A 15,795-nucleotide genomic window follows, 5' to 3' on the forward strand; every position below is an offset into this window, starting at 1 on the left:
CTGGCATTACTATCCTTGTGGGGACCTAAATCTGTTTACAGTCACGTGTGGGGACTCGCCTCCCTTATAGGGACATAATGGAGGTCCCCATGAGGGAGGGAGTGAAGACTTGGTTAGGGTTAGGGTTAGGCATGTGTTGGTTATGGTTAAGGTTAGGATAAGTCTTCAGGAAATGCATGTAAGTCAATGTCCCCTGAAGTGATGTATACATGGTGTGTGTGTGTGTGTGTGTGTGTGTGTGTGTGTGTGTGTGTGTGTGTGTGTGTGTGTGTGTGTGTGTGTGTGTGTGTGTGTGTGTGTGTGTGTGTGTTCATAAATTGCAGGACATGCATTCTGTAATTATTTTTTGGTAAATACCAGACATCTGCAGCACCATCAAAGTTCCAGTATGCCTGACCATCCTCACTCCCACACGGCTGCATAGTTTACTCCACATCCAGCATGCCTGTGGTATTGACACATCCAGTTTCCATGAGTACAGACGACTCTGGTCTGGTAATGCCCTGTTACCCAGGATGACCACTTCTCTCCTCATACTCCATGTGTCTGAAAAAGTACAGACCTTCCACATCACCAAAATAAACTGAACACGTCCTGTTTTGTTTCCTAACAACCGCACACAAATCCATATGTGTGCAACCAATCCCTACTTACTCACTCTATGCTGACTTCCAAAAACCTGCATAATGCTTCCTGTAGGTCCCTTGTGACCTGATCAGTCCTTTAGCCTATCTTTGACCCATAAATAACGCAGGAAATAGGCAGGGATGCAGACAACACAACTTGTGTTACTGTGCTGGAAGTATAAACTCCTGACCCCTCACAGAATCCACAATGATGTCTGTATTCCTTCTGCCTGGTTAAAAGAGAGATAACACAGCCCTTAGGGCGTGATGGAGAAACAGCAGATAACTCCCATAACTGTCATTCCATATGCTGGGAATGTGATGTGATTTACAGCACTCGTCTTTAAAAACAGTAAACTGCAGCTTTCCGCAAACGGGGGCATCCGCACACCTGAGAGCAAGCTGTTCCACACGCAAAAAATGAGTAATTAAAATTAAGATTTGAAAAATGAACACAGCTTCTTTTAGATTCTTACCTGATTACTTATGTAACAGATTTACAATATAATGTTGTATAAATCCATCTGTGTGTGTTATTATTCCGATTACTGTCACAGATATATCCGCTAATCAACGTTGTAATTAAAGCAGGTGGATTTACAACATTTCCCAACAGCCCCGTGCAGAAGTGGAGAAGAGAGAGATGGATGGAATATAAAACGCCTAGAGCTGAGGTAGAATTAGGCACCTGCATCAGCCCCCCGTCCACCCCCACATGCTGCCCTCTCAGCTGCCTGCCACTCTGTTTCCTCTCTGGATCCTTTCATACAATCTCTCCACCACACAGCTCCTTTGATTGCTCTTTCCCGTCGGCATACGCTAACACAACGAATGCAAGCACAAAAGCTGAAGCGCACAAAAGCACACTTCTTCTGTACTGTTCGGAGACAGTTGCGCCAGCTGAGTTTTGATTTGGAGAGAAAAGTTGCCTCCGCTACAAATAACGACAGGCACTCAAAAAACAAGCAGAGCAGTTATCACACACCAAACAAACACACAAGTATGCAAGCAAAATGCATAACTCACAAAAACATGTAAAAAGCACAGGAAATCACTTTTAAATACAAGTTTAATCACAGATACACACAGGCAGCCACCCACACATTGCAAACACACTCACAAACATACACGTGCGTCCACACACACCCTCCCATTATGCTGTATAACCAAAAGGCATTCAGCCATTTCAGCAGCGTTCTGAACGCCAGCCAAGTGAGAGGTCTGTCAGTGCATTAGCCAGCATGTAATCATAGCCCAACCTCACTGCAATTAGAAGTGGTTCTAATTCTTCACTGGAAACACTGCCTTCTCCCACCGCTAATAGTTTACTTTACTCCAACAGCTGACAGACCCAACCCTGCCTCCTCGCCTCGGCTTCCTAAACACACATACACATACACATATTATGCAAACCCACACACACACAGCTGTAGCTTGTCTGTCAGTGTGGGGGATCAAAATGGATCCTGGGAATAGTCCCCAGCCATGTCCCACGTGTGCCACATCAATCCCAGGAGTCTTTAGGCCGTTCCACAGTTCACCTTTGCGCTGGAGCTCTTTGAGTAAAAGGCCCCCTCTCTGCCTTCTAGGAAAAAAAATCTCCCACTTTACCAAACATGACAGAGAGAAATGACAGTAAAATCACAAAACAATTACAAAAATGAAAACCTAAAAGCTGCTAAAGGCCCTCTGTAGATGAGGCGGGCGTGTGAGGGGAGGGTGGCCAGATAGCGCTAGGGAAACGTTAGCTAATGAAGACTGAGGAAGAGGGAGCACTCCCCATACTGATGGCATTGCTATTAGACTGTGAGCCGGTGCACTTGGGTGTCACTTCAAAGCATTCCCCACTATTAATCAGAGACTATCCAGCCCTCCAGCAAAGGCCCCGCTGGCAGTGCCGCTAACTACCCCCCCTCAACATCAACACAATGGAGCCATCATTACGGCCGTTACGCTACGCATCGGCCAGACAGTGCACCTTTATCTCGGCATATACGTTACATACTCACGGCCAATTAATTTACCTGCCATGTCTCAGAATAAAAGGGGGGTGGCAGTGGGTGGTGCTAGTGGGGTGTATGCAAGCACATTTTTCCATTATGTAGTGGTTTATGTTTTTTGGGTGGGGGATGGAGAGCACCTGGCTCATGTTTGCATCCAGCAGGCTGGGATTTGGCCTCAGGGGCTCTTTATGAGAACACCTGCAAGAGGCTGCAACCTGTCTGGCCCGGACCCACAACCCTGCCCGGATCTGACTCTCACCTGGCAACCCCAGGAGGGCCAACAGGGCTGACAGCACACCCCCCCGCCCCCCCCCCACCCCCCTTCCAGGCCCCCCTGGCTAACAACAGCCACTCAGCTGGATATCCGCCACCAAGCTTGAGGATTAACTACCGCACTGGCCCTGTCTCTTTAATACTAGATACATTTTATACAACGCTAATCCTTAACATCAACTCTTTCTTCCTTTTGTTTTGACTCTCGTGATGGACAGCCCTTTCCACTGGGTCAAGGCAAGAGCGTTCAGGGCAGGGGTGAACACATTGTTCTCTTTTCCGTCTTTCCTTACTGTGAACTGAATGTATCAGCTAGACTAATGGGGGAAATACATAGCCTTGTTTTTCTGTCGCTTGCTTCTTGTACATTCATGTTACATGAGGATGAGAGAGTAAGATACAAGACCCTCCCCCCTGCCTCCAGCCGTACTGTACTGAGAGCCCGCAGACTGTAGCAGCTCTGAGGGGATGAGATAACCATTCACTATTGTGAGAAAAGGCTGTCAAAGCTTCTTTTTTTTTTTCCCTTGCTCTCACTTTGCTCTCTCTCCCCCTCTCTCTCCGAATATAAAAAGCTGGAGCAGTGGTTGCAGAAATAGTCCTGTTTCTATAATTAGATGTAAACAGACAAACCAGACTCTCAAGCTTGCTCTGTCCCACTGGCCCCACGGCCTCCTGGGAAGCAAGATGTGTGAGTGTAGTGCCAGTCTGCGTGCGTGTGTATATGTGTGTGTTTATGCGTGTGTGATTGTGATTGTGTGTGTGTATGTGTGTGTGCGTCTACTTGCAATGCACCAGCAAGTGTATGACAGCATGTGACAGCATGCATCTAGTCTTGCTGTCGCTCTCCTCCTCTTTCTCTCGGCCTGTCTGTCTCTTTGTCATGCACACACACAAACTCTCTCAGTCCCCTCCCCCACATTCACCAGAGGGTAGGTCAGTGGCCATGCATTTCAAGCAGAAGAAGCTAATGCATGCAGCACCGGCAGACAAACACACATCTGTTGCTGAGGAGCCAGTCATTTGCCCCAGATCTTCAGGACACTTACTGTATGAGAAAGAGGAGGCAGTGCAGCCTAGTGGTCACACCAGGCAGAGGGGACAAGGAAAAACATGGAAAATGAGGTGGACAAAAGAGAGTGGAGGTGCAGGGGGTATAGACATAAGATCATCAATGATAGAACATGAATAAATGAAAGAATTTGTGGTGTAACACAAATGGTTTGACAAATACAACCGAATGGGAGGGGGCAGGATTTTCATTCTGATCAATGTCAATAGGAGCACAGGAAATCCATGCAAGAGAGGGAGGAAGCCAAAAAAAGGGAGCAACAAGTTCCCTTTGGATCGCGGGCTAGGCAGCTGGTTCAATTGTCCCGTGAGACTTATTAAAATGGAATTCCTGATGCTAATCTTTGTTTTCTTGCAAAAGGGCTGACACATCCTTGAGAGGCATGTATATTTAATGGCAAATCTCTGCATACATTTAGCAGCACACCTCATTGTTTGGTACCGTGTGTCACTAGCGCCCCACTGTTCGCACTGACAGTCGCCAACATTGAGGCCCAGTATTTGAGTTCATCTACTCTTAGTCCTTCCACTCCATCACACCCCATCTATGGATCATAGTCTGCTATTTGAAAGGAGTGGGGAAGCCTAGTGTACAGACAAAAAGGAAGCTCAGTAGAGGAACAACTGCTGAATTTTATAATTGTTTCCCTTTAAAAAATGAATCCCATACATTAACAATTTGTTATTGCTAGCATAGAAACTTCAGTCTGCTCTTATGTAGAATTCCTGGCTGAATGCTTAACTGTTGTCTGACAGATGCAGAATTGTGATTTTTGACAACATTCTCTAATATGTAGAGAAATATTGCAACATTTGGAAAAATGTGAACGCTACAAAAGCTGCATCACGTACATAAAACCCTGCCATGAACAGCAATCAGCACATCCAGGGATAGACTCAGGCATTAGAGGGTTAACAATGCACCTGTCTGGGCCTCACAGCCAACCACAGGGTGCCTCGGATCTAGTGGGGGTGTCTGGAGAACACAGACTAGCACACACGCACACACAGGAAAAAAAACACCCACCCACCCAAACATTACCGCACACACCCGCTCTTATATTGTTGTCACTGACCACAAATCTGCTCACAACAATAGGGCAACGGCCCTTTTTTGTTCTTTTCACTGAACGATTACAATAATAAAATTGAAATTAAAAAACAAGTAATCTGGATTTTCTGCTTGAGCCGTTAATAATGTCTAACAGCTGTCACATGCAATACAGCCATGCACTGAGGTGGGCCTGGGGCTGTCTGATGAGGGGCAGCCTGATACTGGGAGAAGGAGGGAGAATGAAGGGGAGAAAAAGACAGAAAGAGAAAACAGAGAGATCCAAATCACAAACAAAACAGAAGTGGTTGACTTTGGGCAACCGTATCAGTCTATTTAATCTTGCAACAATACATTTTCAGTCCAGTGTTTTTCCATTTTTTCTGTGTGTGTGTGTGTGTGTGCATGTGTGTTCTTCATGGGAAGCAAAAGTGGCTAAATGTTCCTAGCCACTTTGAATTTTAATGCAACTTCTCACTTCCCTTGTGTTGAGTGCAAAAATAGATGGGAAGGTTTTTGAAATCTAATGCTCTGAAATCCGATACAGGAAGGTATTACTCTGGTCGTCACTCTCACCCGTGGGTCTCCTTTGTATTTGTCCAGCGTACACGCCCCACGCTCGAGGCCAGGGCTCTGTGGCACCATGCCACACGGTGTAGTATGGGTGGCGGTCTCTTTGAAGAGCCTGTCTATGAGGCGGCATGGTTACTTACTAGCTAAATTCCTCTTACGAATTGAGACCCTCGCCTCTCAACCTAGGCCATTTTGAAACAGTTCTGATGTCAAATCTGTCTGTTACCTGAGTTTAATGATTTACACGTGCTATTACTTATTTGTTTTACTAATAGATATTTGGCACCTGGTATAATGATCTAAATAGTGATAAGAAATGGCCGAGTTTGTTACAGATGCCCAGGAAAAATTGGTGACCGCAATCTACCAAAGGTATTTGAAAAATATGCAAGGGATTTACCCTTTCAAAGCAATTGACTGCCTTGCAAGTCATTTGGGCTTCCAGTGGTAGTGTCAGTGGAAGGTGACAGATGGCGGCGGCACTGGGCAAGTTGCTATTTCAGCCAGGTGTAGGATGCCAAGCAACACCTTCACTATTCAGGGGGACTCCTGTGACATCGTGGCTGAACCGTGTCATCTCACAACAATCCACAAACGAGCCTGACAACAGGCCAAGGTTCTCACTATGTTTTGCAGAGCCGGAGAGAAAGACAGAGGGAGTGCACAAGGCCAGAGTCAAATGGAATTGGCCTGAGACCCACATTCTGTCACTGTACTGCCACCACAGTGGCTCTCTGATACAAATGGCCTTTTAATGTAATATTTAACATGGGGTATTCAGCATATCAGTTTTCTTTGCAATCTGGTTCAACTCTTGAATTTCATACATTAAACCCCTTTAATGTAAACCGCACACATGCACGCTCAAATTGTATTATTATTCAAGCTATTTTCAATTATAGTATTGTATTTTTTTTTTTGTGCAAATTGTCTATGTCTTGTTGGCTTAAATGGCATGCTCCATATCTATCTAAATTCTTTCTTTACAATTCCTAATTGTTAAATATATAGAGAAAGGAAAGTATTGACTTTCAGGGAGACTGTGTGCTGTACAACACACTCCATCCAACACTTTTGTCTGGGGTCAGCAAGGATGGTGGGGTAAGTAAAGCCAGGGGAAGCAGGGTACAATCTGTGAGTGCTCACAAGAGCTTCAAGGCCAAAAAGAAGAAGCCTCCCTTCTCACAAACAACTCATTCACTACTGAGGTTTATTCTTTTAAAGACCCGGGTTGTAACCATCCCTTTGCTCACTCCACACCTGTGTTTGCCTTTGAAGCGTCTTCTCAACAACCACAGAGCCATGGGATACTCCAGCAATGAGGCATTCAATAAAAGTCTCAGTAAAGTTATTTATTCCCCTTTGGAGAAAAAAACAAGGAGAAGGCAGACAGCATAGCTAACCTTTGAAGGGGGAAGCTTCTCTGATATCCAGGACATAAAAACCAAGGGAATGACAGGGACATCCTACCAGAAAACAATAAAGGGGGTGGAAGGGACTGTTTTTTATCTTTAACAGCAGCCGTAAAACGCACACAAAGCTGGGGTCTGCAACAATGGCCCGGGGCAGGGGAGGGTGGCTAAAACAGAGGTGGCAGGAAGACCACCGCTTCCCAGACACAAGGGTCTTCCTGCTTGAAAGAAAGGAGACTGAGAAATGGGGGGGAGGAGAGAGAGGACAGCTTTACGGAAAAGGAGACAGGGGACAAGTAAAGGAAGGGGAGGCAGAGCGAGCTAGATGACACAAATATGACCTTTCATTACATGGGGTGTTTAGAGCTGAGCTCAGCCATGGACCGCCTCTGAACCCCTGCTGCTTTCACACAGCCACACCTCAGCCAGAGCACACTGATCAGAACAATATGGCTGAAAGATGAGCTCGCAGCCATAAATGCCAGCGGTAAAGACAGCTTCACTGTTTCTCCTGCTTTGACACTATCCAACATCTGAATCCAGGCCTCACAGCCAAGTAAAGACTGTCTCCAACTCTGTACCGGAGCCAGCAGGAGATAAAATTACTATTTCAAAGTCCTTGTAAATGAACTGGCTGAATGAATCAGCATTAGATGAGTTTACAGGTCTCTCTCTCTGTATCAGCAAGCACACAAAGAGAAGTTGCTTCAATGTCACATTCCCAGAACCTAGTGCAAACATAAATCGACCACCTGACATGCATTACAAATGACTGGCTTGTAGTAGGTGAAGATGGACACAGGCAAATGCACACTGACAGAATCTCTACCGGTTCTAAGCTAACATGCTCCAGTGAACAACAGGGTAGGAGCGTGTGTCTGTTGTTGCCTGATTGCAACCAAAAAGTGTGCGCAACAAAAAGAAAGGAGATTTCCTCCCCGAAATATGTTGAAGATTCTGTAACACGGCAAGGAACAATGTTGAGGGAGGGTGTTGCAACCACCATCCTTTTTTCTTTTTTTTTCGAAGCGAGGGTGAAGAGAGCGCTCACAATAAATACCTCTGCAAAGTCAGATGAGCCTTTTCAAGGAGCCACATCAGAAACCTGCCTCTGAATGCATTTTTACATCAACCCTGAAATATTCATGCTCTTTGTAAAGTATTCATGTGAACCAGTGTGCAAGTTAGTCCCCAGGGGGAAAGTGCAGAGAAAACTGAAGAGATCCAACACACTCAGTTGTGCTAATGTTGCTAGCATACGGGACACTTGAAGGGACGCTAATGACCGGCCCTGTCAATATGAACAACAATCTGGGAGCAGTTTGGTCCGAAAACCGACGAGCATTTGACTGGTCTTACATGGTGTAACTGACCTGTGTTCATTTGGGTAAGCTAAATGAAATAAGACAGATGTAATTAGTCATTACTGTTAAATAAAATAACAAGTATACATTGTGTATTAAACTTTATGGACATAATAGAGAAACATGTTTTTGTCTTTCGTGATTTTTTTTTCCGTCTTTCATGGTTTTGATGAATTGCCATCTTGAAAAAATACGTAATGAATATTTGTGAAAAATGCTTCATGTCTCAGCTACCTATTTGCGTTATGACATGCTTGACATTTTCAAATAATATTAAGACAATAAATCAGATGTAGCACATCAGCAGGACCAAATATCAAAATAATTCTGGAGCGCCTGGAGGGGATTTAGATATTATGGGAACTCAAATTATTCTCTGTGTTAATTCAATAAAATAAATCCTTAAATGTAGGAAATTAAGTCATTTTTAGATCTTGAGGATATTAGATAGACTTCTCTACGGTCACGCCCATGTGTTACTGACGAGGCTGGGGAGAACAATAAACCACCTGTGCTGCTCATTGAACAGTGATGACATTTGGAGGGTAGGCCTTCGTGTTGGTGCGGCACAATAATACAAAAGAAACTGCAAATCTGGTTGGGGAGCACCTGTACCCTGTAGCCAGCATTACCCTTCATGCTCTCAACAAAACATCCATAAGAGAGGAACACATACAGACGCAGGCAATCTGGGTGTGTGTGTGTGTGTGTGTGTGCTGCCAAAGTAAACATGAATGGTGTGTGATGAATGGTGAACATTGCCCATGAATTCTGCTGAATGACAAAATAAAACAGATTTTTTGCATAATTTAGCAAATGAATCCTTCACAATCAAATGAATTTCAATTACATCTTGAATTAACCTGCCATAATACTTCTTATAGAATAACCATTTGATAACATATTTAAAATATATAGGCTATATAAACAAATAAAATCTAATGTAGAATACAAAAACATTGGTAAATGTTACTTTCGTGCTGTATTCAACCACCTACAACAACCACCTACACTGGGCCCACTTGTAATTTTGGCTGATATATGTTACATAAAATAACTTTCAAACGCTAAAGATTCCCTGCTTCCTTGTGACCCTAGATTTCTCAGCGGCTGCATGATAAACATGTGTTTTTTTGAAGAACCGTCAACAATATTTTCAAAGCAAGTTTCAGAAGCATAACTGTTTGATGCAACCAGTATGCCACTGTTGTGACATATTTAAATATGTTTTGTGTTACATGGGTGGGGAATAATAAAAGCAAGACAGTGTATTCTGATCCAGTCATATAAGTGCTTCATTTAAACTCTCTTTTTTTTTGTTTCTTTCTAAACACGAAATAAGGGATTATATTTGATTTAATAAAATCTAACACCAGATATCTTAGCACATTATATTAATACAAACAATGATCATTAAGCATGATTATAACCATTACGTTTTTGCTTTTAAAGTTATTATGTGTATATGTCCACACCCATATTTTAAAATATAACAGCTGTTAATCTGTTCAGCAGTCTTAAGGCTGAGTTATATATTCAGACTGTTCTATCTGGCGACAAAATGTGAACCCATGTTTGTTAAAGTGCACATTTGGGTACATAAGATACCCAAGTTACTTGTTAAACCTGATGCATGCACTGTGAACACATTTGCACTCTGACACTTTGAAGCCCAATATGGAAGGAGGATTTCAGTACTGCTCCTCTTCCTCATCATACTGTAACCTATGCAGACCTGATCACCCAGCTCCATGGCTCTGGGTATGGCCCAGGGCTCATTTATTTATTTATTTTTGGTTGAGCGATGGCAATGGTGTGACACTTGTCAATTTAACGTGAAGTGACAAAATCTCATTTCAGATTCAGCCCCAAAGCCAGTGGGAAACCAGTGCCAGTGTGATCTGTCCAACTTCCTGCAAACTAAAACGGATGTCAAATGCAACTTTTAAATACAATGGCATTTACATAACTTATTAAACGGCTATTTGTTCAACAAAGATGTCTTTATTACTTTTGAGGTATTTGAGCTGTAAATATTGATTCAGCTTAATCGAAATTTCTGATCGTAGGCCTTGTGTAAATCAAATTTCGCCTGATTTATTAGCTGATATTTGAATAGGGAAACTCTGTCAACAGCCACACCTGAGCAATCATTTATATAAAATGGAAAACACCGTAGAAGTATTCTCTTTTGAGCAAAACATCACCTGCTTTGTAGGCTACTTCACCACACATACAGGCATAGCATATCACTAAACGCTGATACATGTACAGGGTTTATAGTGCAACATAATAAGAGCATTTTAAACAAGAGCCAGCTTTAAGATAGCATGTTGATAGAAACAGATATTTCGGTTGCATTCTTGTATGACAATAAAAACCTCTTACTAACCTGAGTGGGGAGCCATTGGTATGTGCGAGGGGTAATATTTCCCCGGCGTGAAGTGACCGCCGTGCTGTACAGAGCCGTGGCCCGAGGGAGCGATCCGAGAGGCGGCTCGGTGCACCAGGGCGCCCCGCTCTGATAGGAGGTGAGCCGGAGCAGCAAAATCTCGTCCTTCCATTCCGAAGAATGTTGAGTAATCCGAAATCCGGATAGGGCAGGTCAGGAAAATCAAATGCAACCCATATAATAATCCTTTCCTTCAGATCTATGTGTTGCATTCAGTCGATCGCAGGCTTCCCCAGCCAAAAACGTAGCCCCCGATCATCTTTTCTGTCAAAGAAATCCAGTTTCATTATCAAGAGAAATGGTAAGCCCTGTTAGGAATTGCAATATGCAGACATAGCTACTGACAGTGCAGTAAAAATGTAAAAGACAACTAATTCTTAGTACCGCTCCATTAAAATGAATTGTAGCCCAGTATACAATATGTCATATCAAGGCGTCTCCTGTATTATGCGTAAAACTGAAATCAACCCTTTCGACCTAAAACCGATGGTGCAAAATATCACCGCAGATAGAAACGGCAGGCGAGGCGTCCACAAGCCCACTGAGCCGGGCTTTCATTCAGCTCTATTGATCAGCCTGGGATACAGGCCTAATATGCATCATATGGGACGAGCCCTTCATATCCCACAGACACAGGCACAACGAGCAGATTATCACATTTAAGGTTTCCATATAACCCATTGTATTCAGTAAGGTTCATATTATATTGTATCATAACAATTGATTCAACAACCACGTCAGCAGCTGCCAGCTGTCACTCTCTCTAAAAACCATGAAAAAACAAACGTGCATTTTGTTTTTAAATGAAATCGTGTATGCTGTAACAAATATAAAAACGCCTCATATTGTAAAAGGAGAAAGAGTGGTGTCCAGTGTGGGCTGGTTAAAATGATTGAAGCCTTCTCAGCCTACATCTCAAGGTGAACAACGTTGCCTGCCTTCTCCTGCTCGTCCTATTGTCTCGGTTTGATACGGGCGTTTTTCTGCTTCCATAACTTCCATCCAGCTCTCATTACACACCACATGTTCACATTCTGCACTACAGTGATCGTATAAGCACCCAAAGATAACCTAAATAAACAATATGTTGCACTATCTACAAAATTGTTTATTTATAATAAAACATTCAATTGAAAAAATGAATAATGCATCCAACAATTTGCAAAACGAACCTGTTATTTTTGGTTAAATAGAGTTTATAAACCATCCGTAAAGCAAGTCATGATATTCAAATAAGACTATAATTAATATAGCTCTCCATAACAGAGATGCATCAACTCTTGAAAGACATGGGCCCACTCTGTGCGTGTGTGTGCGTGTGTGCACAGCGTGTGTGTGTTTGTGTACGTGTGTGCGTGCGTGCGCGAGTGTGTGTGTGTGCATGTGAATAACTGCACTCTCACTGTCTTCATCTGCTTTGACCTATTTCAGGTCAGGTAATCAAATGGAGTAGTATACATTATAATGGCTAGTCGACAAAAAAACCTAATTTGCAAAAATTAAAAGCAATTTCACTGTTAAAATATATGTTAATCCTAACAGAAATCATCGTTTTTCTTCCTGTGAGTAATTACAAACAAAGCAGGCAAACAGAAGGCCATTGTATCTAGGTCCAAATGAGTATACGTTTGAAAGAAAATGCAGTTATTCTCAATACAGTAGACTACAGCTATAGCTACTATTATGTGTGGTTTTACATTTTTATTATCTCAATTTGGGGTCCCTACAGGGTTTCGAATTGGTTGCAGGGGGTGTTAAAAAATAAAAATAAATTAGTGGTTTTACTATAAGGCTATAATTAATTATAACAAATAGATATAGGCTAAAGTGTGTAAGAATGGCATATTTGTTTAAATACATGCTATTTTACTTTAAGCACTATTATCTCCACATGTAGCCAGTTACAGCCGAGCCTCCAATTCAGTGCCACATCAACAACAATAAAATCCTTCCATACGGAGCTGCCCGGGACCAAATCTCCTCCACTGAGGCTTCCTGAGCTAATGTGCTGCATGCATGTAGGTCCTTTAACGTGAACACTTTTAAGAAGCCTTGCTGTTGCCTGCATGAAGGCTGAGTCTTCACTTTGAGGACTGTGTAGAGATCCAAGGTGAATGGCCGCCCGTCAGCAGGACTGTCTTTGTTTCCACACTGAGACAGTGCTTTTCAGTCAGCCATTACCTTCCCCCTCGCCATGCTGTTGAATTCAGCCCCCTCTGTATGTCCACTAACATCCTCACGAAAAAAATATTTAACATTTACCAGGCTGTGAAGAGACCGCTGTTTTGTAAATGTTCGAAGGGTAGCCTACAATCATATGAATTAAACATCGGCAGCGTAAAAACAAACGGAGGTTTCTCCCAGCCTCCACTGTGCAAATATCCTCACACATATACGCTTTAATTTGTTTTAACCGTTCAAATGATCGACGCCCCTAATGTAATTCATTAAGCAGCTGTCAATTGCATTTACAGAACCCAATCGAAAGCAGAAGCGCAGATAATAAATCAAATTACGCTGTATAGTTCGGGCTCGCGCTGAGAGGCAGGCGGCCCTCCGTGACTGAGCTGGCCGGCAGGGAGTGCACCTCTGCCGGGTCGGGTAGAAACACGTCTTCCGCTTAACAAATGCAAGTTACACGCTTATAGTTTATTGCAATATAAATAAAACAATAGTCAGTCCCCCACTGACCGGTTCACAAAAATATCTACATTATTTTTAAACAATTTGTAAATGCTCGAACTCGCCTATTGATAAAAAAAGACAGCCTTGCACCATTGTAATAGCATAATTCAAAAATAAAACAACATGCAAATAAATCCAATCAATAGTCCGATTTTTTTAATATTTACGAACATGCTTCCAATGCCAACATATATTGAGACCATTTAAATTGTTAGAAATGCTCCTATTATATGTGGACCACCTAATATTAATAAAACAAGGCTATAATATGTTATAATAGAAACTATTCAGGGGGATGTATTTTGTGTCAGCTCAATACATTAAATGATCGATTTATTTATCATAGGATACACCTCATACATCCTGTTGTGTTATTTTGTAAATTATAGCACTGGACCTGGTAAAATAAAATGCATGTCATAGCGTGTTGGACTAAATTACAACCTCTGTCGTCTTTAAACGAGGAAACAGGCCTTAATAAATTGTATTCAATACAAAAATTGAATATAAAAATGACTACTTACTGGTATGTTAAATCCTTGCATAACAATAAATTATAAAATCACAAAACACAGGGTGGAAAGGAGTAAGGCCAAGTGCGACGCCCATTTAAAATCAAAATCTGAATAAACCATGTGGCTAGAGTGAAATCCTACAATATTTCCATCTGAGGCTGTGCTGTAGCCTGCTGGTTCAGTCTATGGAAGCTGTGGAACTAGGGCTTCCGGCCTGGCTGGATCGCGGCTCGGATCTCCGAGCAGCGGTTTCTCTCCCGGTGCAACTGCGTACCTCGCGTCTCGGGGCAGGGTAAACACGCCCTCCCATTGGTCGGATACCTGCATGTTAATTAGCTCGTGCCGCCCGCCCGGAGATACAGAAGGTTCTGATTGGCCGGTAGCACAGGCCAATAGTGTGATGACTGGCAATGCTAAACAGAGAGAAAAGCGCCAGATTTAAAGCATGGGATGGTCTGAATCATTCACAACTCAGAGCAGCCTGGGAACAGCTTAAAATGTAGATAATAAAAAAAGTCTACAGCCCCTAATGAAAAAGTAAATACATTCAATCAGAATGTGCAATTCTATTCATGCATGCTTTCAAGAAAACCCCAAACTTACATATAATGGATAATGCAAAAAATATATTAGAACCGAACAATTAGGCTAAATTACCTTACCTTTATTACATTTAGAAAGCTCTAGCCTAGAACCCTGAACACATCACAAAAGGTCATAGTAATATAAATAGCCTAATTAGACCCAAACATACTGACAAACAAAAAAATATATCTTTTAAAGGTGCACTTTTACGTACATTTGCTTAGTGCTTTGAAAAAGACCCAAATGAATGCTTTGACAGATCAAAAAGATTGATACCACATTTAAAATTGTTTTGAATGTTTACATCCCTTCCTTTACTGTGACTTGTTGCTTAATAGTCCTCAACTATTTATGATGCTGAATAATAAAACTACAAAATATATTAAAACAAATATCTAATCATTAATGTTTAAATACCACACTGATTTTAAAGCTGACCAAATCTAAATACAACTTAATTGAAATGAAGTACAGCTGACTTTTTGCAATATAAAACTGAACTAGCTCTGTTTAAGATGTATGTTTGTCTTTCATCTGAAAACACCTTTTTGAAAAACACTTTTGCTAACAATTTAAGGCATTTATGACATTTACAGTCTAATTTCTCCTGCTATCAAACCACTAGAGGCGTTTTGACGAGTGCTTTTAAAGCCACTTTCTTGAAACTCTACACTGAATCATGCAGACAAGACTGTAATTGTAATATTTCCATCATGTTATTACTATGGACTTGGTTATTACATTATGCTAAATGTTTACAAATGAATCCCTCCCTGTATGTACGCTTCTGATTGGCTGGCGCTGTGCCACAGCATTGTCAGTCACAAAGTGTAAACAAGACTCTGATTGGCTGTTGGCCAGTCCGCATTGGGCTGACTGAAAAAAAAAGAGGCAATAACTGGCCCTGCGGTTTCAAGGCGTCCCTGGTTAGATGATGAAAGGGGATAAGAAGAGTCGGTTTCAAGGCACCCCAAAGGCGGACCCCCATTGGCCCTGAAGCCATATGAGTCAAGCGTGAATCAAAGGGAACACTGCAGAGAGAGAGAAATTATATGTTGGATATTTAAAATAATCGAGGTTAGTTTTGGGATAAATGCGAACCATCGAATGGCTAATTATTATGAAAAGTTATGAAAACAAGTGACACGAGCCTCCAAACAATATCAGGTTATATGCTGCGCGTGA

At 42.2% G+C, this 15,795-nt stretch overlaps 1 protein-coding gene across 1 annotated transcript in view; it reads right to left on the reverse strand.

Moving 5' to 3' along the window:
* Positions 1-11,063, reverse strand: part of bahcc1a (BAH domain and coiled-coil containing 1a) — a 56,332-nt gene extending 45,269 nt beyond the window's left edge. Inside the window, exon 1 of the mRNA XM_010769728.1 lies at positions 10,766-11,063. Coding sequence (XP_010768030.1) covers positions 10,766-10,937 — 172 coding nt within the window. The 5' untranslated portion in view covers positions 10,938-11,063. The remainder of the gene's footprint in view (positions 1-10,765) is intronic.
* Between the last annotated feature and the right edge of the window lie 4,732 nt (positions 11,064-15,795).

This window comes from Notothenia coriiceps, unplaced genomic scaffold, assembly GCF_000735185.1.
Source record: "Notothenia coriiceps isolate Sejong01 unplaced genomic scaffold, NC01 NC01_scaffold00007694, whole genome shotgun sequence".
In the NCBI taxonomy this organism is placed as follows: domain Eukaryota; kingdom Metazoa; phylum Chordata; class Actinopteri; order Perciformes; family Nototheniidae; genus Notothenia; species Notothenia coriiceps.